This window comes from Carassius gibelio, chromosome B3, assembly GCF_023724105.1.
Source record: "Carassius gibelio isolate Cgi1373 ecotype wild population from Czech Republic chromosome B3, carGib1.2-hapl.c, whole genome shotgun sequence".
NCBI classification, from domain to species: Eukaryota; Metazoa; Chordata; class Actinopteri; order Cypriniformes; family Cyprinidae; genus Carassius; species Carassius gibelio.
In genome coordinates, this window is record NC_068398.1 from 27,491,350 (window position 1) to 27,519,178 (window position 27,829).

The following is a 27,829-nucleotide window of genomic DNA, read 5'->3' on the forward strand; positions in this document are numbered from 1 at the left end:
AGTTTCTCTTCATTTCTACATATGCTGTCACTACACTAAATTTAGGCCTATTCTGAATTATATCTTTTGCCTACATCCACCATTAATATAATAAGTAATCATAAGTCGCTGGGGTATTTTTTTTGTAATAAAAACACATTGTATGGGTCAGAATTATAGATTTTTCTTTTATTCAAAAAATCTTTAGGATATGAAGTAAAGATCATGTTGCATGAAGATATTATGTAAATTTCATACCGTAAAAATAAACCTAATTTTTGCTTAGTAATATGCATTGCTAAGAATTCATTTGGACAACTTTAAAGATGGTTTTTTTCAGTATTTAGATTTTTTTTCTGCAGCCTCAGATTCCAGATTTTTTAATAGTTGTATCTCAGCCAAATATAGTCCGATCCTAATAAACCATACATCAGACCAAAGCTTATTTATTGAACTTTCAGATGATGTATAATGATATACAATTTGACCCTTATGAGTGGTTTTGTGGTCAGTGGAGCGTCTTGGTCTTTGATTTTGTCACATGACTCGCTTGTGCAGGATTTCTTTCACGACAATAGCACATCTATATATTCAACATTTGAATTTCGGGAGAGGGGCGGTGAAAGTTGACGTTTCGTGACGTCACGATACATACATTTCCACCCTGCGTAAATTCATCAGAAAACAACTGACCAAACTAACCAACTGACTACATCAACGAGACCATGCAGAGCAGCACAAAAGTTGAGCATGACAACAAATAACTCATCCCGATGGGGAAGAAACCGGGGAAACCTCGAATTTAGGTGATCAACAGCCTGTTCTGTTTAAAAGGAAGTAATCAGAGGAAGTCACGAGGAAAGGTTAGATGTTGAACAGATGAAAATGGTTTCTCAGTGGTCTTTATGCTGCGTAATTTAAAGAAGAAGGCATTTAATTCATTGTGCGGTATGATGTTGTTATCTACACTACAAAATTGTTATAAGGCTATAGCTACTGAAAACCGCACAATTATGAACAATTTGAGTTTCACTGAATTCATTCATTCATCAGAACGATTTGTTTTCTATAAGACATTATTTACTTCAGAACAGTCATTTGATTGACTCAGATTCGATTTGACTTTGGTCTTTCGTTTTAGCAAACTGTTTATTTAATTCAGACAATTAATACAAAGAGCTAAACATCTTGGTTGCTGTAACAGACTGACTTTGCATCTTTAAATCATTTTAATAACTCGTTACGCACGCAGAACAGAGTTTAATAATTCGATTGGTCTTGTTTACGGTCTGGGTTGGTATAAACTAATGCAACTTTTTTATAACTTGCAATGTATATCATTTAGTGTGCCATTTTAAGCGTTTTCGTCTTTGTTATGTGTTTTCTTTAAACGTGCTGGAAGTAAATATCAATCTTAGCTATTGGTAAAATATATACAATCTAATTTGTAGCTATGCTGGAAAATTATAGGATACGAATTAAGCACACGGTGTTAATGCGATATTTTGTTTTATTTTGTTGCGCTGTTTTCCAGTTTCGTTGCGTTGAAAATCCCTATAAATGTAGGCTATGGAAAATCTTTAAAGCTATGTCTTTGTCGGTTAGCACTGGTGCACTTGACCAAATCAATTAAATCAATGCAGCCTGCACGAGCTTTTGAGTATCAGTCATGTGTGACTCTGTTGCAACATTACCTGTCACATCCAAGTGACACATCACGACTGAAACGTCTGGTAAACAACACAGTTTTCATGTCCCACGTGACATCAATCTGGCAGAAGCTTCGAGTAAACGAAATTCATTATGGTTTGTAACCTAGGACCTATACAGTCTTGATCCATCTTTGTGGAATTTGCTCCCACAATAATATGAAAATGTCACTATGTTCGCTTGCATTCTGATATTAGATCTTATCCGTCTCGTAAATGATTTCAGTTAATGGAGCTTCATATGGTCCATGCAATCATCTGCCATAAATATATGATAATATGCAAGTTAAAATGTACTTAAAGTGAACAAACGTGCGTCTCAGTTCCTCGGAACATGCATTATCTCAAAATGCCCGCTTGGTGGAAGCAGCCACAAGGCATGATGTACTTAAAACACCAACATCTTGCAGTTGTGGGTCTCTTGAAATCGTTTTGAGAGCTAAATATAGTCTGTAGTTTGCCGAATTGATGCGGAGAACTGTCGATACAACTGTCGATAAGTTAGATCTGTGATATGAGGGTCAACCACAGCTCGTCTCCCAAAGCGCGCGCGCGATATCTCTCTCTCTCTCACTCTCTAAGAGTAAATCAGGCGCATTTGACTCGCTTGAATGAATAAAAAAATTGCTTATTGTGTTCAGTCGCTCAGTATGTTAATATGATTTAAGACTGGTGGAGAAAGCACGTACTTCGCTATACGTGAACTGAAGCGTAAGTCGTATGTGTATATGGAAGAGGGGAGTACAACAACTGGCGAGTGTAATTGTTTAGATTGTGCGCGCGGGGGTGTGTTCTTTGCGTCACCGGTTTAGAGGCGAAACTCTTCTCTGATTGGACACACCCTCCCCCTCTCCATTTTGTGAAAAACCGCATATTAGCTTCAAGTTGCTGGTCATAAAATCTGTTTCTTTGTCTTTCGAAAACCGGATATCGAATAATCAGTGTATTATCATCGAGAAGTTTAATACAGTAGAGGAAGCGATGATAAGAATCAGACAGGTAGTTCAACAACAGCGTCTGCATTAAATGAGGATCATTCCCTTCTTTCTTTCTTTCTTTTTCTTTCTTTCTTTCTTCCTTTCTTTTTCTTTCTTTTCTTGTTAATTTCTTTTCTCTTGTTTAGTCCTATTGTGTGATGGTACATCAAACTTTTTTTTTCCATCTGAGTCACTTTTTTTAATTTGTTAACTAAATTAATTTTTTCAAACAAAGGCTTGCATGATTAATATTGCAGTGGTATGTTTAATTTTGCTGATTATTTATGTTTTAATGTGCTTGTATTATGCGTTCAGATTGCACACTTAAAACAATTAAATTAGCTTGTTGTGCTGTGCTGTTAACTATTTTGTTTTTGTTGGAAATGACTGACTTCCTAAAAGCTTCAAATATGTTCTACACTTAAACTTGTACACTATGTGTTTATAACAGAAAGAAGTATCTTATTTACTTCAGTGGCTTATTTTGTTAGGAGGTTACATCATATTTTAACTTATTAGATTTGAGAAACTTTACTGGGAAACCAGAAATTTATTTTATCGGGAGGGGATAGATCATATCAAGTATAGGCTGCTTATTATTAATCACTGGAAATGTATGCAAAATGAAACAATGCTTGTAATATTATTTATTTATTTGTTTATTTGCACACAGCATTTAAATAAAACATTTTTATAAACCCACATTTATTTGTTTTATTGTGGGTTGCATTAAAAGAGAGTGGGTTTTAAAGAGAAATCTATTGTAAAAAGTTTAGTTTATATGTTTTTACAAACTGGAAATATTTTTAGATAGACTATGTGTTTACAGTTATTATAGAAATAAAAGAGAAGACGGGTTGAAACAGTTTTGTTCAGAAGTTGTGCAACAAAACTGTTTCAGAAGTTGGAAACACACTAAACATACTGCTGGGTCTTCATAGGGGCTTACTGCTTAGATTAATAAAGCTGGATTTACAGGATTTTACAAACACAGATTATATTGTGTTATTGCTAAGACAGCAGAGAGGGTCTCACATCATTTGAGTTGCATCATGGGAAATGACAGGGAACTGACAATCATTCTCAACTTCCTCCAAGAGGGCAGAAATAGCATCACTCTTTGCCAGTATTTAAATAGTCCAAACATGATTTTGAGCAGATGCTGTATGAGACAGATGTAACAGGTTGTCAAAATAAATAAAAAGTTGCATTAAACTGTTTGCATTGGTTTATATTGGAATTTTAATCTTCATTATTACAAGGTATTTAAAGAAGGAAAACAAAAAACAAAAAATCCTATCTTTGAAAACTTTAAATCAGATTTGCTTCTGCTGTTATTTTTGTTCTTGCAAATGCATGCACATAAATGCTGGAACTATCAATGAGTTTGGATTACTTTTTGTAACATTTGTGTTCTTGTATTTGTGCATGTATGAAAATAAACTAAAAGTACTCCTATTTTAAATGGATTCAGTTCTCTGTTAATTGTCTAATTTAAAGAAGTGCTACTCAATTATCCAGTATCTAAAAATGATCAGACACTTGACACCAGTTCTTAGTCAGATTTAATTCATGATTAATTATCAAAATTATTTGTTTTCAAATTCAGTCAGTTTATTACATTTGATGTAGAATTGATTAAAAACAATGAAAAGTTAATAAAGATTGTTAAGATCTATCAGTTCCTTCCATGACAAGATTTGTATATAGATGCATGAAGATACAAAAGAAGCAAGAAAACAAATATGGAAGCATTCAAGGAAAACATAAGTAATGAAGTCTTTACCTCTTTCACACTCAGACTTTCTTCTGGAAAAGGTGATCATGTGGGTTGCATAAATATGCATAATATTATGCATTCCTTGTGATGAAAAAAAAAATGAAAATGTATTTTGGGTTATACAAAAAAACTTAAGGTCTAATTTTGTATTATAATAACCATACAATATAAAGTAATTAATGTGCAATGATGTTGTATTCCAGTCCCTATTTCCACACTGACACAGAGACTTGTTGTGGCTTTAGGTTTTTCGTATAGTTGTGCAACATTTCTCTTTTTTTTTTTTTTTTTGTATGTAAAGAGGCTTATTAAAAATGCATATATACCAATTACATAAAAAAAAATACAATGTTTTTGTGCTACAAACCATTTCTGTTTAAGACTGACCTTGCCTCTGGTCTCCAGTGTTCAAATGTTGCTTTCCAAATATTAGAATTAAAGCAGAAACTTACCTTTCAATTACATATGTAGGCATGTAAGCCAATCAGATAACCCTGAACTATATGAGGCCAGACCAAAAATAACTTCAGCTTTGTTTGTCAGGTTTAATTTTGTTACTTTGTGTCTTTCAGATTTTTTGGTTACAGCCTTCATTATTTTCTCTGAAAAGTAACCTTGAGTTACAGAAATCGACTGAATAGCATGTAAACTGTAAATAAAAATGTTGACACTATTCTTAGAGTCATTCTTGCTTCTATTCAGAACTTCCTTCCCACCACACTATGTTCCTCTGAGTAAGATCCAGAGCCTTATTGCTAAATGCAACATGACGCTAAAGAAAACAAAGCACTTGCATTTGATATTCTATAGTATCTAAACCTACTGCTATCAACAAAATAATTATTTAGTTTTATGAGCATAACACTTTGTGAGGAATAGCATGAAACAGATTTCACTGATGCAACATCATACTCCTAAACTCCTTATTGTCCTGGATGAGCTCCATGCCTGTGGTCCCCCTCACCCAGAACAGAGATGCCCTACCCCCACACCAGTTATTCCTCATCCCCCTCACAGTGTGTGGTCAGGTCACAATCTCAAATCTCAGACTCGCAGGGGGTTGTATCGACATGTCAGTTCCTTCACAGGACCATACAGTGCACCTCCTTGCAACAGTTACTGAGTCTAACAGTACTATGGAAAGACGTTCATATCTCATGCAACACAAGAGATGATTGTTGTGCGTTAATTGTTGCTCTTAAGAGAATATAGGCTACACATGCATTTGACCTAGTAACTTTTAAGCAAAAAGAGGCCATCAAATCAGTTACACCTTTATTTCTTTTTACATCTAAACCCTGCATGTCAGCTGATGTTGCCGCAGACATGTACAACAGAATCTGTTCAAATTAATTTACACCGAACAGACTGGATTACCTACAAATGGCCTTGAGACACTACAAAGAGCATACGTTTATGCATTGTGGTGAATGAACATAAAAATAAGGAGTGTCATCCTCAAAGCAGCCTCTGTTTACATAGTAAACCTTGGCGAGAGACCCTCAAGATCCGTATGTGCATCAGGGGGTGGCCTGTTTTTATGCAGACATTAAAAAGATAAGGTGATTGACCACTAGACGGGTTACACAATTCGGATATGCACACAACTTCACATCTATAGTCAACTCATCATAATCATTCTTGAAAGAAGACATATTTGCGAGCTTATGCTTGGTTACTGAAGGACCCCGTCAGGTGTGATTTAGTCAACACTAGGGAAGCTAAATGAATCAATGGAGCGGGATCTGCGCTTGTTTCATTAAAACACGTTGGTCGAAATAGCACTTGATTACGCATCATTGCGGACCATCGGTATGTCGTTCTTGCGAGACGTGAATCACTTCTCACTCTTGCTTTAATGGACGGGAAGCCATTTTCTCCCAGAGATCCGGTGTACTGCCGCCACGTGTACAATTTGAGAGCCACGTAACAAAAGTAACCCCTTGAAATTCCCATCTGATTTGCCTTTAACTCATTTGAATGGGGGTTTGAGGTCGAATTTTTTCAGACCCGAGAAAACTGGTGAAAAAATCCTCGGAATGCAACATATAATACACAGCGTGCACACACAATACGCGATGCAACAGTTGCTCACTTCCTGTTGAAGGGCGGGTTCCCCGCCGCTAGGCCCTGCTTTATCAACATTTTGAATCAGTTGTTGGATCTTCTCGTGCCTCGGATCCGCGCGACATGGAGGTGTGCGCGAGAACTTTGGAGATCTGTGGAAGTCTGTCTCGCTGCTGGAGCTGACCTGTTAAAGTTAAACTGGATTCTGCGTTCCCCGCGCAGCCGAGTTCCCAAGAGCCGAATTAAAAAGGATACAGTGTCTCAATAAAACCCACGCATTGAATATGTGTGTCACTGCTTAGTATTTACTCCACCTCAAAAATGTTTGCCATAAACTTAGGTTGTAAAACTACTCTAATTAAATATTTTACTTCACCGCCCTGGTCGTGACCTACAGCTAACAATGTCTTAAGGCTATCGGGTCAAAATACGTGTTTCGTGATCAACTTTAGCCACTTGAGTAAGATACGGAGTACGAAAAGGGCAAGGATGAGGAAAAGCAGCCGGGCAACATCACAGAGGGGTTGCAGTCACACGTAGAATCTTTTAAAATCGAAAATGATAATAAATGGCCTTTTGTCCTGTAAACAGTGTCTCGTTGGAATCCCGAGAGAATCTTGCAAATACAGACACACAAGGTTAAAAGAAAACAGGAAACGTGTAGTTGAGCGCAATAAGTAAAACTGGAGCATGTGTGGGCTAGTATGAATCTGTATGTGTGCATGGCAGAGCATATACGGTGCAATGTACAGAAAATGTTCCTGTCTTTCCAAGCAAGCACAGCTTGAGAGAGAGAGAGAGCGCACGCGCGCGCACGAGAGAGCGCGGAGGACCGGCCCCTTCCCCAGCTACTCCGAGACCACGTGGTTTCTTCTTTGCAAACAAAAAAAATTTAGTAAATTCGACTCGGTTTTAGAGGCGGTGCCATCGCCAAGCGGTAGGATCTGTGTGACAGTGCAGGGTACAGCTTTAGGTTGAGGGGCAGCGAGAGGAAAGAATTTCTCCCGATCCGGCTTTATGCTCGACACTATTCCATCGTAACAAACATCAGCTTAATTCAAACTGATATCATTTCTACACCGCGCTGGGAATTCGCAAAGGTTGCTACAGTGAAGAATATTTACCACTCGCCTGCAGGACTTAATCAGACTACAACGTTACTGTTAGTCGAACTTTCCCCTTTTTATTTTGCAGTTAGATTTTTTTTTTACCCCCAGTTTTTAATTCCAACTGGCTGACATCTACATGATTTTGTAATCTGTGGGTGTCTGCGTCCTTTTTTCTCAAAATTAAAGAGCGTTTCGCCGAAAAGTTTTATTTTCATTTCTGTTTTTGGGGGGAGCGTTACAGTTTTCCACGATGAACAAGCTATATATTGGAAATCTCAATGAAAACGTGACCGCGGAGGACTTGGTTAAAACCTTTGAAGATCACAAGATCCCATACTCTGGACAGTTTCTCATGAAAACTGGCTATGCGTTTGTTGATTGCCCAGATGACCAATGGGCAATGAAAGCGATCGAGACCTTTTCTGGTGAGTAAATTGATTTTAATGGGCCTTTCGTTGCCGGTTTGCTTCTCCACCGTAACTTACTCTGGTTAACATCCCATAAGTGTTTTGCTTGTTTATAATAAAAAAAAATCTACTGTTTTACTGGGGATCTCGTGTGTATTGTGAAAATGAATCAATGTATCTACTTTTTGCCATTGAAGTCAGTGCAATGCAAGGCTCTATGGTGCAAAGGTGCTTGAGATAGTGAACTTTTAAGAGCAGAGTGAGTGCATACGCTAAAAGCATTCATGCTTTCTTAGCTCTGACGGGTTTAAAACGTGCAGTGTATTCTACTTTAGCAAATAACTATGCATTTAGCGTCGTTCTGATTGTAAACTGTAGGACGTGGTTCTCCAAAGCTCAGTCCTTAGGTTTAGTCCAACCTACCCCGGCTCAGCTATAGAATCAGGTCTCACCCCTCCCCCTTTTGGCTAATAGGCCAGTGGAGCTAAAATGAAACATGTTTCTTGGAGCCCCTTGAGTTAATAGGCACAATGCTAAGGGAATATATTCTTGTCTTAAACGCATCCGTCCATGTAGCATTCTCATATGCTGACTTTAACCATGCAGTTTCATTGCATCTGTCCCACTGACCACAATATATCATTGCATCTGTCCCACTGACCACAAAATATGTCTCCCCTCGATTCTCCACATATGTAGCATGTGACGTGTGTTCTATATAGCACGAAGGTCGCCATGCCGATGAGGATCCAGTTAAAACTATCCACCACTTGAAGTCACGGTCAAGATTAATTCATCTTCAGCTGTTACTTTTATCGCTATATGCCTCTTAGGTCTCAACTAGACACGAAGAACAAATAATAGCCTACACTTATGGATTCTGTCATACAGTGGACGCAAATAGCTAGTGTAGCCCTGAGCAGAAAGCGTCCTAAGAATCTTGTCATTTATTATATATATATATAGTTTAATTGGGCTACTTTTCATTAACACCCACCCTTGCCAACACAACACCTCAAATGCTCGTTTAGGCCTTTTGCAACGCAAGTTATACAGTAAAAACACCGTTTCTCTTCACACAGAGAAATACATATAGAAATATTTTAGGCACACATTTGTTATGTTTTAAGACCATTTAAGCAAGCTGTGGTCTCATTTTGAGTGGGGTGAAAAAAAGGGAAAAAAAAAAATAATAATTTATTTCCTTTTTCCAGGTAAAGTGGAACTTCACGGCAAACGAATTGAGGTCGAACATTCTGTCCCTAAGAAGCAGAGGTATTTGCTTTCTCTTTAAAAGTTCGACAGTGTTTGCTTGCTGTATTACATAAAAGCTGAATGCATATATAAATATGTCGTGGCGGTGATACAAATATGTGTACTGTGTAAGCATGATTTCGCTGTGTGCTTAAATTGCCGATGTGTTTGTTTGTAACAGTTAAGTAGTTGTTACTTTTTAAGTCTAGTTCTCTGTATACGACTATTCTTTGTTTCTTTTCACGTGACGGATGTTATACTGCTTGGGTGTTCAAAGTGGCATATGCTCTTAGCATTACACCACGTGCTGTTACATTCATAGTTACTACAGCGCTATATGAGAGTCGTTTCCACGTTGTGCATATGCGTGCATTTTTGTCAAACATGTTATGCTAGTCTCCGAATCTCAATTTCAATCACTTGTTCCCTGTTGAATAGGCCTTGGCCTACTGCAAGGCCTAGGCCTCGGTGCTTGATTCTTTTAAACAATTCATGCAACACAGATTTAGTTTTATAGCACGCTGTGGGTTTAAAAAAACGCTCTGGAACGCTATCGTTGTTTGTACGTTTGTTACGGATATTTAAAGGGTAGACTTTGTAGGGAACGCCGCTTCAGGTCAACGCTGGAGAAACAAAGCGTATCCTAAATACATGGCTATGTTCCACAATCTGTACAGTTCGAAAGACGTGTCGTCTGAAATATCATTTATCCGTATTTCTGCCGATAGTTATGAGTAAATGTGGATATGAGAGTGTAACTCTGCTGTTTAAAATTAGAATTATCCTCAGAAATGTATTTATTTGTGTTCTGGGGAGTTTGCATGGCGCGTAGAAGACTGTTTGTGTGGAACAAAAAGGTCTCCCCCTTCGTCCCCACCCAACTCAACCCTCCTTCTTACCTCTTTACACCCTAAACGCATTTTTTTCACAACCATCAGAGCCACACCTGTTAACCTGGGGTATAACTCGATGGTATATTGTTTTAAAATGTTGCATGCTGTCGAGAATCTATATAGTAAAACAACAGTGTGTGCTAAATAATACAGATACATAATTTGCAGTGAATATTTTAAATTCTGCTGTTCATATATGTGGCAATAATTCTGTGGTAGGTCCAGCTGATAGCCTACATTTACGTTGTTTTGATGGCCGCTTTCTATCTGTTTTCGCCTGTTTTACGCGCTTTAGACATAAATCTGTACTGGTGAAATACGTGTTGTGTGAACGTATGCTTTGCATATTTAATATTACACTATACATATGATGTAGCCGTTTTTTTTGTTTGTTTTTTTTTTTTTTTTGCATGTTTGTGAAGCAGAGGCTTAATGTGTTTCCAGATTTATACTGATAAAGCGGACTTTTATTTTATTGTATTTTTTATTAATTAATTTGTAACAGATATACGTTTTTAATAGATGTTAATGGCATACGTTGTGATTAGTGTTGGGAGGCCAACTGTGCACTGATAGTGTGTCACTGGGTCGCCATCAGTGTGAAGAGTGACCAACGTCAGCAAATGAGAAAATGGCGTACAATGTAGCCCTCTGTCGAAGGCTCCATTTGAAAGCACTGGGGCATTAACATGAATGAGAGCAAATGCATATTTACAAATTCATTTAATAGCGCCACGTAAACAGTTTTACTAGTCCGTGAACTAATCCTAAATATAATTGCTAGGTGATGTATTTTTGCTAAAAATGCGTTTTGCTCTTAAACTCTCATATTTTGTCATTTACGTTTATAGGTTACGGAACCTTTTTTCTCCCTGTGTGCGTATGATAATTTCAGACTTCGTATAGAAATCGTACAGAATTCGTATAGTCGTATAGACGTTGTGTGGTTCTTTTGAGTTGAAAATTCCAAGGAACGAGAACGAACACACGCACGCGGACACACTCAAAACACAACCAAGAGTTGTGGAAAATGCATCAGAAATGTTAATTAGGGTGGACCTGTTACTCGTCGCCATTTTGATAAAAGTCTTTGTGGTGCAATACTTTAAAGAGCAGTGTACACTCCCAGGTCAGCATATAGGTTGATTTGACCCTTTGTTGTGTTATATATGTGCTGGTGAGTACTGTCCAATTCAAATAGATATATTTCTGATTAATTGGTGCATGAACACACTTCAATTGCTTCAGGTTTCATGTTGTGTTGCTTTGGAGAAGTGTGAGTGAAGGATGAGTAACAAGATTTAGGGTGAAGGGTCAGAGTGCACACCCCTTACGATTGGTAACATTTGGTCTGTCTTATGTAATGCTCATAAGGAAAACTAGGAATGCGTCTTATTGTTAAAAGAAAAATAATTAAAACTGGTCATAACATCAAAAACCACCGAAAGCTGATATCAAGAGCATTTTTATTCTGTTGTTTGGAGTAATAAGCATGTAAAGTAGTTGTTGGTAAAACTGATGTTAAATGTGTGCAAAGAATAGAGTGAAGACCATAGAGGGTGTAGTGAGTAAGCCATAGTGTTTTGTGCATAGAGCTGTGTGGGCGGCTCCATGTCTCACGCCTTGAGTTTCTCCCTGCTTTATGTAATGTTGCATTGGTGTGACGGGGCCATTTGCAATGGCATGATGGGCCACTTTTGAAGTCCTTCGGGCAGGAGAGATTTAGAAACAAGGGGAAGAGCCACACCTTTATGACAATATTGGGTGTTAAAAGTGTAACAATAGCCCTTCCCCCTTCTTCCAGATGCTACTCTGCGTGCTCCCTTCCCCTTGTAAGCACCTATCAAGCTCCAGAAAGCAACATGTTTTTGCTGCAACATTTTATTGCTCTCTTTCTAAATAAAATGAATATTGACAAATTGTGTCAGAGGCTAATTCTTTGAACTTAAAGGGTTAGTTCACCCAAAAATGTAAATTTGTCCATCTTCTAGTAGAAGACATATTTGTGTCGTGGGTATAGAAATGCGTTAGAAATATGTGTTTTTAAATATACTAATACAAATTGCAATAGTAATAATATTTTGGGAAACGTGATCTTGAATGTGAAAAAAGTGAATTATTATTTCCACAATAGCAGTTTAGTATATCATCTGACTGCACCTGTGTATTTGTGAGTAGTAGGGAAACATAATGTTACTGAAGTAAAAATGTACTTCAGGTTTATTAATAAATAGTGAAGGGGACGACCTGTTGAGGGGTATGTGTGTGTGTATTGTTAGTAGTTTCTCCCTGTTGAGCTGTTTTTGTCTCAGGATATTCTTTATTGTGACAGTTCACTATTAATTGCACAATTTTAATTAATAGTGATTAATAAATCACTATTAATTCAAGTGCACAATTTTGCTAAAAGCTGGAGTTTTCATTTACCATGGCCCATGTTGGCTGTCAGATCCATTAGTGATTCAAATAATAAATAAAAAATATATTTTTAAAGAACAACAAAAAATGAATTGTCTGCTGTTTTGCAATTAGAGAGTGCTGTAAATAGTCTTTTTTTATGTTTTAAATACTAAACAATACGTCCCATATCTAACAAATGCTTTGGTTGCTTTGACTGAAGGAAAAACCTGCAGGGCTGAAATAACAGCTAAGTAACTCCTAAATAAAAATGTATGCATTTAAAGTTAGCTGCATCTCACCAGACCTTTGCAAAGTGGATTTAAGAGAGAAAAGGAAATCTTCAGCTTTGAATTGAATCGAGGCGTTTCGCCGGGTAAATAAATGAGTGTGTTGCCTTTGCATGCTCAGGCAGTCTGAAGCCACACTTGCCTGCTCTGTCCTCTCTCTCTTGCTACCTCCCTCCTTTTCCTCTCTCTGTCCTTTTTTCTCCATCTCCGCTTGTGAATGTAGTACTACAGAAGTCAGGGGGAGGGGTTTTTACGAAGAAGGAGGTGCGACCAATCAGGAGCCAGGAACACCTGTGTGCCGTTTCTCAGAAGCCGTTGACGGTGCTGCACGTGAGGCATCCTCGTTCTCATCCCTCTCTGTCTCTCCCAGCAGCATGCTTGCCTGAGTGCCATTTGTTCCCTTTTCTTTTCCTAGCTTGCACTTTAGCTCTGTCTGGCTTTGTCCCCGTGTATTGCATAGGCTGTCTTTCCTTCCGCTGCGAGACATGCACTGCTGATTGATTCCCAAATTTGCAGGACTGCAGAACGTGCAGGCAGGCAGTCTTGTCCGTTTGGTCATATGACATTCTACTCTCAGATTTTGCCTGAGCAGGAAGAGGGAGGAGAGGAGGAGAGGAGGAGAGGAGGGGGTGGGGATTGAGGACGGAATGCATGGAAGCACTTCCTTGTGGGCTTCCCTTTTTCTGCTGTTACGGAGAGCGATTCTCTCAAAATGACCGTTGTTTTGGACAAGGAAAATAGGAGGATGAGAGACAAAGGGAAAAATGCTCATGGCACGCAGACATGCTGAAAGTTAAGTGTGCGTTGTGCCTTTAAGAGCACCCCTCCCATTTTAACCCTTTACCAACTTGTCCTCTTCTCTCCCCCTTTGCCTATTTTGAACCATCTGTGCTTTTTCTTTTTTTAAAGGATCGAAGTCCCTTTACCTCAGCTTTGGACAAGCACTCAGTACCACAAGCACGTTCACATCCTCAATGGCTTTTACACACACACACACACACACACACACATACAAATGTGTAAATGGGCTACAATACATGATTAAAGTGATTGTTTGTATGTTTATTAGAGAGATGTCTCCTAATAAAATTTTTTGTTGTTCGTTAAGAGTTAAATCAATAGTGTTGATCACTCTATGGTCAAGGAAATCTTAAAGGAGAATAAGAACATTCTTTCTTTCTCTCCTTGTCCATTGATCACATGTGTGACATGAGGCGTCAGATATCCTCTCTCAAAGATGAATATATTAACCGCAGAGGCAGCGTGAACAGGTGGATGGGACTTGGCTCGAAGTTCCAATCATTGGTTGGCGCCATTTTGCAGCGTGGGACGGGTTTCAGGGTCACGCCTGATTCAGATTTATTCATTTTTTGCAGCATATCTAAAATGTAAAATTCTTACATTTTGGCAATGATCTAGAACATTTGCATATTCATTTAAATTGTAAGCACTGCATACATTTAACTTCTCTAATCGCGAATAAAATAAGTTTACGTTGTGTTAAAACTGTTGACTTTTTCTCCAAAAAAAATGTGCTGCTTGACGTAGTCCTGGACGAGAATTACTCAATCGTAAATTTTTGACCTAACCTTGTTGTTTTCTTTTGAATGTGCAGATAGCATTGTGGGTATTTCTAGAGAATGCAGTGCAGTGTGACAGTCTAGAAATGCGTGTAGGTCTGTGTTTCTGTTTTTTTACTGTTTGTGTGTGGGAAGGATGTGAGACTAGGGGTGTTTCCCAAGGGGAAAAAAAGTTCATGGTGGTTTACCCCTATGAAGTATGGGCCCCCTGTTTGCCCCCCCCCCCCCCCCCCCCCAATGACTCTTTATTTCTCTGGTGAACAGACCGTTCTGAAGGCGTCGCCATCATAAACACTGGTGAACGGGGGTGCCCCTTGAACCAAAAATTCTTTACATTTTTCTTTCTGCTTTTTTTGCCCCTCCAAATGGACCAATGAACATGTATTGAGTGCCTGGGTCATAGTACATGTGATGTTGACAGAATGTTGACACAAGGGACTTGAACTGATTAATATTCATTCAAGTTCTCATTGCATATTTAAACGGATGCTTTCCTAAATATTTACTGTAGAATTTCTGTGGAATTGGGTTAAACCTGGCCATGTACAGCAAGAAGTAAAATGTACTTCATTTTTGTTTTGCAAGTTTTTGCAGGCATATTTTTAAGTAAAATTTAAGTATGAAATTAAGTAAAATCTACTTAACTAAGTTATATAAAATTAGATAATAAGTCAATTTAACATGGCCAGTTAGAGTTTGATGAGTCATTTCTACTTCATTATGTTTACACTGCAGTACTCAAGAACTCTTTGTAAACTTTACTCAAACAACATAGCACTGAAAAAAAATGTCAATAAAGCATGCGGTTCACTTACTATCACAGCTCCTTATTCTTTTTAAGGTAATATGTTGAGACAATGTTGTAGTTATTAACTGAATGAACACCAAGACCTGAATACTTGGCGCATGATACACAATGGCAGAAACAATCAGTTAATAGTGTTCGAGGATGAATGGGTCATTTTGAGCAGAAAATTTACTCTAGATGTCACAAAAGCAACCATTAAACAGTGTAAATACATCTCGAAAACAGAAAAAAAATGTCCTTATTAATTATTCATGCCCAAGTGCATGATGGGAACAGCGGGATCATGACTTTGATATTTACTTAAACAATCTTTGTAAAAATAAAAAATAATTCCAAGTAAAATATACTTATAAGTTAAAACTTTAAATTCTACAAGCTTAAATTGAGTACTAATATTGAATTTACACTTTTTCTTTTCTTTTTTTAATTCTTGTCTGAATTAAATTATTTAATGTAGGAATTTCATTTGTATTTCTGTATTTACTTCACCACAAAATAATTTTTATCAGTTCACTATGGTGAAAATTAGGCTTGTGGCAATTTTCTGTAACTCATAATGATTGATGCCTGCATGTTATCATCTTCCAACACCAAAAAAATAAAATAATAAAAAAAACTTTTCTATTATACAAGCTCCTATTAATAGCTCTACTCTTTTTGTGAATTGATTGAGCATATAATTGTTCCTTGGACCTACAAATACTTAGAAACTAAATTAATATCCAATACATTGAAAAACATAAACAGAGGAATCTTTGAAAGCACTTTGTTTTTCACATTTTTTTTAAGTTTGTAATTTAAAAGGAGAAAAATCTTGCAAAATGAAGATGTGAATCGAGTCCTACAGAATCATATTACTACTGTATCAATCATAACAAGAACGTTTCACATGTATTAGAACAGGGGAGATGTAGCTAATTTTCTCTTTAGTGACCATCTCCCCTCTGTCTTGTATAAATAATGTATGCATTTTTATAATGTATGTATGTAATGTATGCTTTAGAGATCTGTGTGCCAGCAAATTATTAATTGGATGCTGACCCGCCATTGCTAGCTATAAGTGTAAAACTCTACTATTGAAGTCAGAATTAAAGCAAATTCACTATCTATTTTGAGAGTGCATGTTATTAACCTCATGATTTATCCATGCACATATTTCATAAAAAAAAAAAAAGTTTTACCTGCAATTTTTTTTAATTATTATTATTTTTTACTTTTTTTATTATCATAACTGTTTTTTCCAGTGAAACTTCTTACTTAGCCTACTTCTCTGGTGCTGTGTCCAGACATTTAGTCCACTTACACCCTGCAGATGAGTCCAGCGCTCACATTTCAAAATCTAGTCCACAGCCGATGGACAGAATTTCTTTAATTTTTAACTTTCTGATAAATCACACTTGAATGTAGGGAAGAAAAGACTAATCAATACTTTGGTGACAACTCAACTCAAATGTTTGTTTGCATTACGATAGAATTAGTTTAGTCATTTCGATTTTGATTCAGTCTGATCCTTCATATTAGTGAGGTCCACATATATTTTAAGTTCTTTTAGCAGTATAACAACTTGCACAAAAACAGAAGTTTGCAGTTGTTTTATTTTGCTGAAAATGTGCCTTAGAGAAGCATGAAAGTGACCGAGAATGTACATGGCTTGTACCCCTTTCTCCTTTGTGAGGCCACAGAGATCAGTAAACACTGTTCTTCTCTTTTTCTGCTATTTTCTCTTTCTTCCTCCCCCTCCCTCTCTTCCTCCACATTGCAATTCCTCCTTACTGAGTCCAAATGACTTAAAATGGAGCCTCTAGATCACATGGCCTCGTAACAGGCATGTGCTGGTATGGTCATGCTATCCCCCTTCACACACACACACATGCATTTTAAAAGCATAGAAAGGGGGGAGGGGCTGGCAACGTCCCCCTCAGACATACATGGAGTCATACCTTCCTCTTGCAGTGTAGAGCGAAGGCTTTCTCAGGCGGAGTACAGCCGCCACCAGTGTATACATTACATACACATATAGAAATATATTACTATCCATTATATTTTCTGATTGCATGCAGTTAGATGTGATGGTTGCAGAGCAACATTTCAGTAAACTTTATGATCCTGGTCATTTCTGTGCATTCAGATATCGATATAATATAGTACAAAAGCTGTTGTGAAATCAAGCTGACCTGGAGAATTGATTTAAATAAAATAAAAACATTTAAGGTCTCCTGCAAAAAAAAAAAAAAAGGTGTTAGCTTTGTTTAAAAAATGTGCAGTTCAAGTCTCTAGATTTTTATTTGATTTTTTTTTTATTATCTAGTTTTAATTCAGTAGTATTAAGTGTTATGAAAATAAATTAATCACATTTTGATTTTGTTACTTTGTGTAGCTTTATACCCACAAGGTTGTTCTGCGAACTACTGAGCATTTTTAACTTAATTTTGAACCCTTTTGGATAGACTTAAGACTATTTTCCCTCCAAAGAAACCACAAAACAAAGAAAACAGATTCTGAGACAGTGTAATTTTTAATAGTCATTTTTCTTAAGGACATGGAACAGAGGAGAAATCATGAAGACCGGTAAGAGGAGAGTGTTGTCTACTTTCAGAGTTAAAACTTAAAAAAATAACATTAGAGTTTGACGTCACACTTTGCAAAAAAGAAGGTCCTTTCGTAACAAAAGAATAAACTGGCTTTGAAAGAAAGGTTTAACCAAAGGTTTTATTGGTTAAAGGTTAAAGGAACTAATTAATAATGTATTTACAAAGTAATTGAATTAAAAAATTATACCTTTTAAGTGGTAGAATAATGTTTTCAAACCTTATTTTGTTTCATTTAAAATGGTATTATTTGTTTTCAAACTTTTTTTTAAACATGTATAACTACTGTCTGAATAAAAATACTGAGAAGTGAAGTAATCAGAGACTTTAGTTTTAAACTGCATTAAAAAGAACTGTACAACAACATTTCAGAGTCCTTCATTTTTTGACTGAAATGTATTTATTTGTTTGACTAAATTATATTTTAAATTGAATGTTTACTTGTTTGTATTAGTTTTACAAATTGTGAAATGTGCTTAAAGGAAAAGCAAAACGTGTGAGGTCTTGAGTATACTTGTGGCATTTAAAGATTAGTTTCTAGCAATGCAATTATATATGAGCAATAAATGTTTTGTGAATGAAAATATAGGTTGTTATATAAGTTTTGTACATTTTTTGATAATTCAAAGTTTGGGGGAAAAAAGTCATGGAACAAATGACAATTATTGATTTTAATAATCGTATAACTGCCTTAAAAGAAACACAGTTTGTCTTAATGTGAGAATATAGTTTGCTTTTATTATTATTGTTCAAAAAGCTTGAGAATTTGAATCAAGTTAACTACTTTAAATTTGCAAACAGTAGCCATCTAGGTGCATAGTAATTGATAGTTATTGATTTCTTCAGTTTTTTTAAGATGGAAAGTGGAAAATGTTTTTATTGTCTCAAAAGGCAAACTACTTGAAATGTGACAACACACATTGGTGCTCATTTGACTTTAAACTATCCTTTACGAAACAGATGATTATTTATTTGAGAAAAACTATGTAAAATATGCTTTATGCGGGTCGAAAATGAGCTAGCCTTGCGAAATATATATCAAATGTATGCACAAGATAATATCAGACTTTTCCCTGGCATGTTCATTCACATTTGCAGACCGGTAGACTTGGCTTCTCCAACGAGTCACTGTGCTTAAAATCTGGCTTATGATCTTATGATAATAATTGCAACTCTAACTAGATGAGCTGCTTTGAGTATGAAAGAATCAATTATTTACAGCCGTAGATGAGCTAATAATATTCATGATCAGTTCCGAATGGAACGAAATAATTTATTTGAAATTATTCCCGGGCTTTTATTGCGCGCTTTATTACCAGAACATGATGGAAACTATTCATTTGCTGATCTTTACGGCAGAACGCGGGAAATCCGTGGGCTACAAGCCGTGCTCTTCAAGAGGACCGCACCGGGGGCGCTGCGAATCGTGACCGAATCGTTATTAACCCGTGCTGAGTCAGGTGCACTGTATTGTGCCACATATAGCCTGGATGCTCGGTTCTGTACGAGACGGTTTCTGTTCCGCTCCACACCCCCTGTTTCCTCGTCAGCGTGCAGACCTCCTCTTCTCCACCAACCCCCTCCGCTCCTCGGCGGTGGGCGGGACAGTGACGGCGCGCACCGCCTCTTCCACGGCGCTGTAGTACTCTCGGTGACTTTATGAATGAAGGCAGGTCTCCCCCTCACTGCTGCGAGAAGCTGAAGCCACAGCGCGGCGTGCGTAAAGGGGAGTGTGCTCGAGAGAAGCGCGCGCGCTTGCGCCTGCTGCACTGCAGGCAGTCAGTCATCTACAGGCAAATCTTCACATCCTCACATTAGTTCGATGAGGCTCAGATGAAGGCGCTGGTAAATGGAGTTTAATGCGCAATACAGTACTTTATTGCTGGATGAACTCGTAGCTGTAATGTAATTATTATGCACGTTGATTCCTACATTACAGCAGACACTATACAGTGCAATGATAGTGCAACAGCAATACATTATAATGCATTTTAAAAAGGGGATGATGATATTAGAGTTTGAACCCATCAAATAAACATCTAGCCTATTAATTATTTATTTTTTATTTTGCTGTAAGGTCACATGTACTAACGCAATTCTCACACGCATGTTCTCTGTTTTACGCATTTTGCAATAGCAGCGTTACAACACGCCACATTGCTCTCTGTGCTGACATGGAGGCTTGTTCTGCTCCTGGATGTTACCTATGGTTTTCTAGCACATTCTGCGCCTGCTCACGTGACCGGGCCTCGTTGTGTTAATTGGGCGTTGTCAGCGGAAGATGGCTGAACGTACGCTGGTCCACATGCTCGAGATGTATCCAGGCCTGTGTTACTCACTCCGAACAAGAATTTCCGGATGTGTTTGTTATGATATGAGAGAACCAAATTTCACGAGTCTGCTTCTCGTAAACATCCTCACGTAGGCCTACGGGTGCGCGTTGGGTAAATGAGAAAGTAGAATAAACCATAACCACACAACAAAAGACGCATCCTAAATAACTGGTGGAAAGACAATGTGCATTTTAGTGCCCATATTTATCGCGTGCTTCATGATTCACTGACTGTAGCTAAATTTAAATAGCCTAACTAATTTGGTAACTTTTACAGATAAGGTTATTTTTGTTATTTTTTTTTGTGTCTTTGCTTCTTTTCTTTTTTGTATGCATATATTTTAATTTTATTATTTAAATCCTCTGATGAAGCTAATTATTAAATTGGGTATGATCTTTTACTTTTTTTAACGCGCTTATCATGCAAAATGCGTAACTGGATATCAAATAAAGCTGTTTAACTGTCTTTTGACAGTCTTATTTGTCAGCATTATAATTGCAAACTTAATTTAAAAAAAAAACAGTTTATTTGAGGTTTTTACTACTTTTAAAATGTAAACTAAATATGAGCAATTAGACTAAACCGCTGTAAGTGTATTTTTTCCTCCACTGCCGAATGAAACTGCGTGAGACAGAAACATAAAACAAATCTGATTGATCTGATTAAATCATGAGCATGTGTGCGTGTGTCTATATGTATTTTTTTCTTCCAAAAGCAGCTCAAAGGTGATTTGGTGACTTTTGCAGCTGAACAAGTATGTTTTGAAGTGCAACCTTCATTTCATCTCTTCCTGAACACTTGGCTTTCATGAAATGGCGAACATGAGACGGAAGGAGGGAGGAATATTTGTATACAGATTTATTCAAAACTTACAAGTTAAAACATTATTTAATATCCTACACTCTCATTTATATAGTTGAGGAGCATACAAACTTGATTGGCTTACAAAAGCCCTCGGGACAAATTATTTATGATGCTTGGTCATATTATGCCTCGATCGGTTACTTAAGCGTCAGTGCTCCTAATTTATTCTTAAATCGTGTGATTTGTTCTTCGTAAAGCAACTTAGCGGTGAGTTAATCATAATGCAAAGTATTTGCTCATTTTGAGCTCACTTTACGTCTCTTCAGTCAGTTTGTAGTCAGTCAGTCATGCTGTCTGTCCGTGCTCTGCTCCTGAGTCACAAAATGGAGGCGCACGAGCGCTCTCATCTTCTCCACGCGGAGTAGGGCACAGCAGAGCGAAGCGTGAACTTTGACCCAAACTAAGGGCAGTTCGCCTTTGTAAACTAAATGGATCCCGGAGTTGTTACTCTCTACAGTTGTTTCCCACATACCACCGACCAAACCAACCCAACCCCAGAGGGAAATGCCTAAACATAAAGGAGTTTTTAGAAAGACGCAAACGCACTTGTGCTCGAGCCCTGTTCTCTGTGTGGCCTGTAGGTAGACGACGCACATGTTTGCGTGGATATCGTAGGCTACATGCGGAGAAGAGATCAGTTGCTACAATTTTCAGTGTGTGCAGCTAACAAAATATTTAGACAATACCTTCTGTTATTGATGATGAATTATGATTTAGACAACGCCCCTTTTTCAGCAAGCCTCTTTCAACATGCTAAGTAATTTTTTTTTAACAGTGCACCACAAATTTAATTTTAGAGATATTTAACATTTATGTCCTGCAATCCCTTCCCCCATTTCAACAGAGCCGCCATACCTCAGCATAATATGCGGCCTCTTTGAAAAGTTCAATTGTTTGCTGGTAACCCCGGTCTCCTGCCCTGCCTCTTTTTAAAGTCCTGACCAAAGCGTTCCCCATCCACATTGGGGTCAAAGGTTGAGATGCAAGGTTGAGAACTACTTGCAGACAAACCTCTTTGTCGATAAGATGAGATCCCTCTCTCTCCGTTCCCCATGGCTCTCGGTCTCAATCAAATGGCCAAGGGAGAAAGAGAAGATGACGGATGAGAGGGAGGGGTGTTTCACATGATAATGCGCAGGAAAGGACCTCAGGTTCTCTTGGCTTCACCCCCACCGGCTGCCGTTTCAGAGGCCGTTTGCATTCCTCAGTTGAGCATGTCGCTCCCTGCACACTTTGACGTGCTTAAAAATGTGCAGTCAAAGGCAGAGTGCTTCCCCTGTGCTGCTGGGCCCATGCAAGTCAAAAAACTGTTCCGTTCTGAAGTCTAAAAACGTTTTCAGGTATAGCTTGGAATTTTCTTTCAGTGGTTTACTTGCCTGATGTTTCTAAACTTGGGGTGTATACGTTTAAAAAGTCATTGCTAGACAGTTTGGTATACCAAGATCACTGATAGACAGACAATGTGCAGATTGTTAGTCTTGTAAATCATTTATTTTTAGCAGATTTTAATAGTTTTCAACTAGCATTCCTGTGTTTTTTTGACGGTGAGGGAATACTTTTCCTAATTAAAACATCATTTTTTTATTGCTGTTTTCTGCTTCTCAGTGCGAAAACAGTTTAGGCAAAAAAAATAAAAACGCTCCTATAGACACTTTGTAAAACATGTCCCATAAACGGTGAGTCTTCTGTATGAATTCATTAGAGAAGCTTAAACTTCAGACTAAATCACAAAACCATCTCTCTCTCTCTCTCTCTCTCTCTCTCTCTCTCTCCCTCTCTTTCTTTTTTTTTAATCTGTGTGTGAAGTTGCTTTATGTGGAGAATGACATAACGTTGTGGTGTAGCTTGTAATAATAAAAAGAGGTTCTTTTTTGTTGTCTTTCTCCCTTTATCCATCTTTTGGAGTTCATTGGTTTAATAATATTCATATAATTAAGATTTATTTAAGTATATCTAATGATAACAAAAAAAAATGAACATCTGTCTTCCATCCTTGCAACAGTTTAGATCTGTTTCTGTGAAGGTCTGACCTTGCTCCTCAAATCTTTGTTTGTCAAATCCGTTTTAGAGAGACACTTTCAGTCACTAGTCACTTATGCATGAACTATGAAATATTAACTCAGATTTTCTGCTTGCCAATAGCATAAAAAATTTACTGTCACTGCTCTGTAGCAGCCTATGAGAAGCTACAGTTTGTCTCCGAGCATGATGTAACTTACCACATTTCAAAAAAATTATCATTATGACTGGTTTTGTGGTCCAGGGTCGTGTGTGTGTGTGTGTGTGTATGCCTAATTATAAATAATATTTATGAATTTATCTGTTTATACTGATGCTTTTGTTGAATGCATCATTGCACGTTTTCCAGCAGTTGCTCACTGAAGTTCCTGCATTGACAGGATTCATATTCTGAACATTTTAAAGAGTTTTAAAGCCGTTAATTAATTCACAACTTAAAAAAATTCAAGTGAAAATACAAAAACCGTAAGCTCCTAAGTCCCAGTTTTCAGACAGTGTCCACTCCTGCCATGCTATTGGCCAGCACAAGCGCTCAATGCCAAGAGGCACTTTTTAGAGGCGGCAGATTTATTTTTATTGTTTTCATTGTTATACGACTGTCTTGCTGGGGCCGGCAGTAAGCAGTATATTACCCCTCACTCTCTTCTTCTGCTATGTTATGGGTTGCATCAGCATGTGTTGATTGCTAAGCTTGGGAAGTGACCTTTCACCTCTCAGAGGAATAGGGCAAGGGGAAAAAAAGCGTAGCGGCGAGGGGGAGGGAAGGCCTATCAGGTAATGCAGAGCAGATAGCTCCACAGGGAGGAGTGAAGAAAGAGGGAGCGAGAAACGGTAAGAAGAAGCAGGAAAAAGGGGGGATGGGACGTCTGTTATTTCTGGTGAAGTTGTCTCACCATCGGTGCTACTCTCTACACCACTTTGATTTATGGTTTAACCCTTGCTGCTCCATTCAGCGCCTGGAACCACCGCGTCTGTTCCCCCGGCTGAGAGGGTATCTCCGACGGCACCCATTGCTTTCTACACGGCCACCAAGCTGAGCTCCTTAGCTTAGTTGCCAGGATGTTTTCATTGACTTGAGGAACCTCACATCCATCTAGACCTTAAGCAGCTTACTACGTCCCACCGTGGACTCGCTGTTACGCAAAGAGCGGGAAAGGGTGGTGCGTGGACGTTAGGATCCGCCCCTTCCCCTCCCACACTTACCCGCCATTTTCAGCATTAGCTGCAGAGGCCTTGCTGTGTACGAAGCTCCTCTAGCAGTTTACTTCCTCTGTCACAGTGCGTCAGGTTAAAAAGGTGCTTTAGCTTCATATCATCTCGGTTTGGGTTGTGTATACCTTTATACGTGCAGTTTTATGATTGATTTCAGTGGTATGGAATATTACTTCTGGAGACTGATTAGATTTTGATTTCTAGATGCGAATTAATACAATAATTATATAGAGTTAAAAATGATTTGCTCATGAATGGCTTTTCAAAAAAGTAGATGAAAAAGAAGTATGTATCTCACTTTTTTATGTTATTTCTGCAGAGCTATAAATCCCAGTCTGCTTTTCTTTTCTTTTTTCTAATTGATTTTTATTAAAGAAAGAGTATGTTTTTGTATATATTATCTAATTTATTAATCTTGCATTTGTATTTGAAATATATAAAGATTATTTAAAACATTTTTAAGTAACTTTTAAAAAAAAAAATGGTTAAAACATTTGATTCAAAAATGTGGTTTAGCCTATTTATTCATTTTCATCTTTAGTAAATCACAGCTTATTTTTATTTTTTTATTTTTTTATTAGTATTCAAACCAAAAGTCTTTTTAGCCCAAATTGTAGGTTTCACCAGTGTCTTAGATTTTTGCTTTTATTTTTAGGCTCAATGATTAAAAAGTGTTAAAAACAATAATTTTTATGGAATATTACTTCTGGAGACTGATTTAAATTGATGTTGTCCCCATAAAAATAAAAAATAAATAAATAAAAAATCTGCTTAATTTAATTCCATTTTTGTTTTTGTTTTTTCTGAGCAAATAATAAATATCATACATTTGATTTACAGAAGGCGCTCACTAAAATGTCATTCAGTGTAACAATCTTGTCATGCATATATACAACAAAATTCTATTTCTGACATATTAAAAGATTAATTACTTTCACCCTATATACTAATTCGTTTTAATTTTACATTTTTTTAATTTGCCACCATAATAGGTTTTGCCCATAATAGTAAGATTGTTTTTTTTTTTTTTTTACTAATTTTAAACACAATCAAATTTAATGTTCTCACTTATTCCTTTATATATTTTAATATGTACAGGTCAGAATAAACACATGTTTGTATTTTTACATAAATATAGTGTTACATTGAATGACAATGTATCTTTATTTCAACCAAATTTTGACATTTTATTCTCCAAAAACGTATTTGAAACCTTAAATGTAGACACTTTACTTACATTTCAGGACATAAAATCACTTTTGTAAATTCCTTTTAATGCAGACATCTTAATGTCTTTGGTCCATTTAATACAATTCTTTTTGGAGAAATTTTGAAAATAAATTCTCCAAATAGCAGAACTGGTTGAACTGACCCCATTATCTCCATGAGTGAATGCATGATAAGTAACGCGTGCGTGAATTTCCTAAATGTTTCAGAAAGTATCTGGGATGCAATTTAATTTCAGATCCCTCTAATGCCCAAATGCAGTTAAATTGCTATGCAAGCCAGTATTTTTCTATTTGAATATGTGGAAATGAATAAATTAAGAGGAAAGTTAGTTTGATTTGTTGGTCAACAATGTACCTTGTGTTTATCTTAACCTACACTCATTGTGTAGCTCCAAAAATATTGGTGCAAAAACTTCAATTTAAGCAATGAAAGTGTGTGTGTTAAGTGAGTGAATGTATAAGTCATGGAGGAGGGGTTAAAGATGCAATGCTCTTTTCTTGCTGGCATATTTTTTCTCTTCTTCCTCTCTCTTTCTGCTTTTCTGCCCTTCCCCCGTTTTTAAATCAACTTCACCTCTGATTGGCTGAGGTGGCAATGGCTCACAGCGAGACAGGAAGTTGCTCGATGAGGGCTGTGACTTCTAAGTGGTGATTTTTGGCTTCCTGTGTACTGGGTTTCCTTTTGGACCTCTCGCACGGTGAGACTTGAATGGTTAATTAGTGTTCGATCACTACATTTTGTCGTTCTAAGTCCCATAATTAAATGCCACTTAGGACTTGGTTCTTGCCCTTTGACGTTGCCCTAAATGTACGCTAATGTAAACTACAAATCACATTAACCTTTAGATTTGATCTCCACTATTGTTCATACTATTGTAGCTCCCTGTATTTACAGTCAATGATTTCTTCATTTATTTTTTTCCTCCCAGCTCCTTTCTCCAACAAGTGTTACTTCATAAAATTAAAAAAAAAAAAAAATCACATTCACAGTTGACAGGAAATAATTCCCAGTGTCTAAGGCTTTTAAGGTATGGTATCTTTTTTAATACAGAGTATCCATTGAGACTAAATGGAGAGCGATGTTTTGGGAAGCACCTTTATTATCCTCAACAACACGCATTTGTCTTCCAGATTTGTGTCTTTTCTTGTCTCCTGACAGGCCGACGCTCATCATACGTGGTTTGGTGGAGGTTACGTCGGCTTGCACCTGTGTAGTGCTGACGGTGTGTGTGTGTGTGTGTTTAATGGCAGTGTAACACATTCGTTCCCTGCACTGGGGGCTTGTTTGTTTGAATGCTAAGATTGTGAGTGTGTGTTTGAGCATTGGAGTAGCATTTTAGCTTTTAAAGACGTTTTAGATGCCATTGTAAATTCTGTTGTACTTTCATTTTAATTCACACTTAATAATGAATCATTTTCTTGTTTTATGGCAAACTTGCATGTAAGATAATCAATAGGCAACATCCTTAAGTGAAGTTTGTGTTCTTTGATATGCCAGTGTTTATGCCAGAGAGTGTTTGTGAAATATAAGATATGAAATATGTCTGATTAAGAGAGAACTGCTGATTCCTCCAAGCCAGCTGAGACTGGCCCATGTGTGATATTGTGTGCTATAAAAAGGAAACATTACTCATTTTAATTTATAAGTATAGTTATCAGAATAATTGTCTTAAATTGAAATTATGTATTTGTGCATATATATATATATATATATATATAACCATTCTGTACAGCAGAAATGTTTATTAAAACAATACCATGTTCAAATAAAGTCTGCTACACATACATTCAGGATTATTTAAAAGTGTGGGAAAAAGTCTTGTATGCTTACCAATTTAATTTAATTTGTAAAAAATACAGTAAAAAGGTAATATTGTGAAAGATTATTACAATTTAAAATAACTTTCCTGTTTGCAGAGATTTTAAAATGTTATTCCTCTGAAAGCAGAGCTGGCCTTCAGTGTCTCACACAGCTGTGGCTGCCAGAACAATTCTGTAAAATATACTATTAAAGATGTTAACGTATTTATAGAGCAAACAGTACATTTTACAGTATAAAAATGGAATTTACAAACTTGAAAACTGCCATTTAAACCAATAAATCCAATAAGGCTTACTTCTATTAAAATCTGTTTTTTAACTTTAACATACACTGAAAATTATCATATTAAATACAGGTGGTAAAAGAGGAAGCTGCATGAAGAATGATACAGAAGGTGCAGTCATTCACACAAACACAAAACACTGTTATGGTAGCACACATGACACCGAAATAATGCAATAAACATTTCTTAAACAGCAGATGTTGTAACATAAAACAAAAATAAAATAAAA

General features: G+C 37.0%; 1 protein-coding gene across 2 annotated transcripts in view; it reads left to right on the forward strand.

Annotated features, from left to right (window-relative positions):
* The first annotated feature begins 7,378 nt into the window (after positions 1–7,378).
* igf2bp1 (insulin-like growth factor 2 mRNA binding protein 1) overlaps positions 7,379–27,829 on the forward strand; it is a 31,887-nt gene continuing 11,436 nt past the window's right edge. The window contains exons 1-2 of one of the 2 annotated variants that reach the window (XM_052552834.1): positions 7,379–8,046; positions 9,243–9,303. In XM_052552834.1, the coding sequence (XP_052408794.1) occupies positions 7,872–8,046; positions 9,243–9,303 (236 nt within the window). In that variant the 5' untranslated portion in view covers positions 7,379–7,871. The remainder of the gene's footprint in view (positions 8,047–9,242; positions 9,304–27,829) is intronic. The other variant, XM_052552833.1, reaches the window with a different exon arrangement.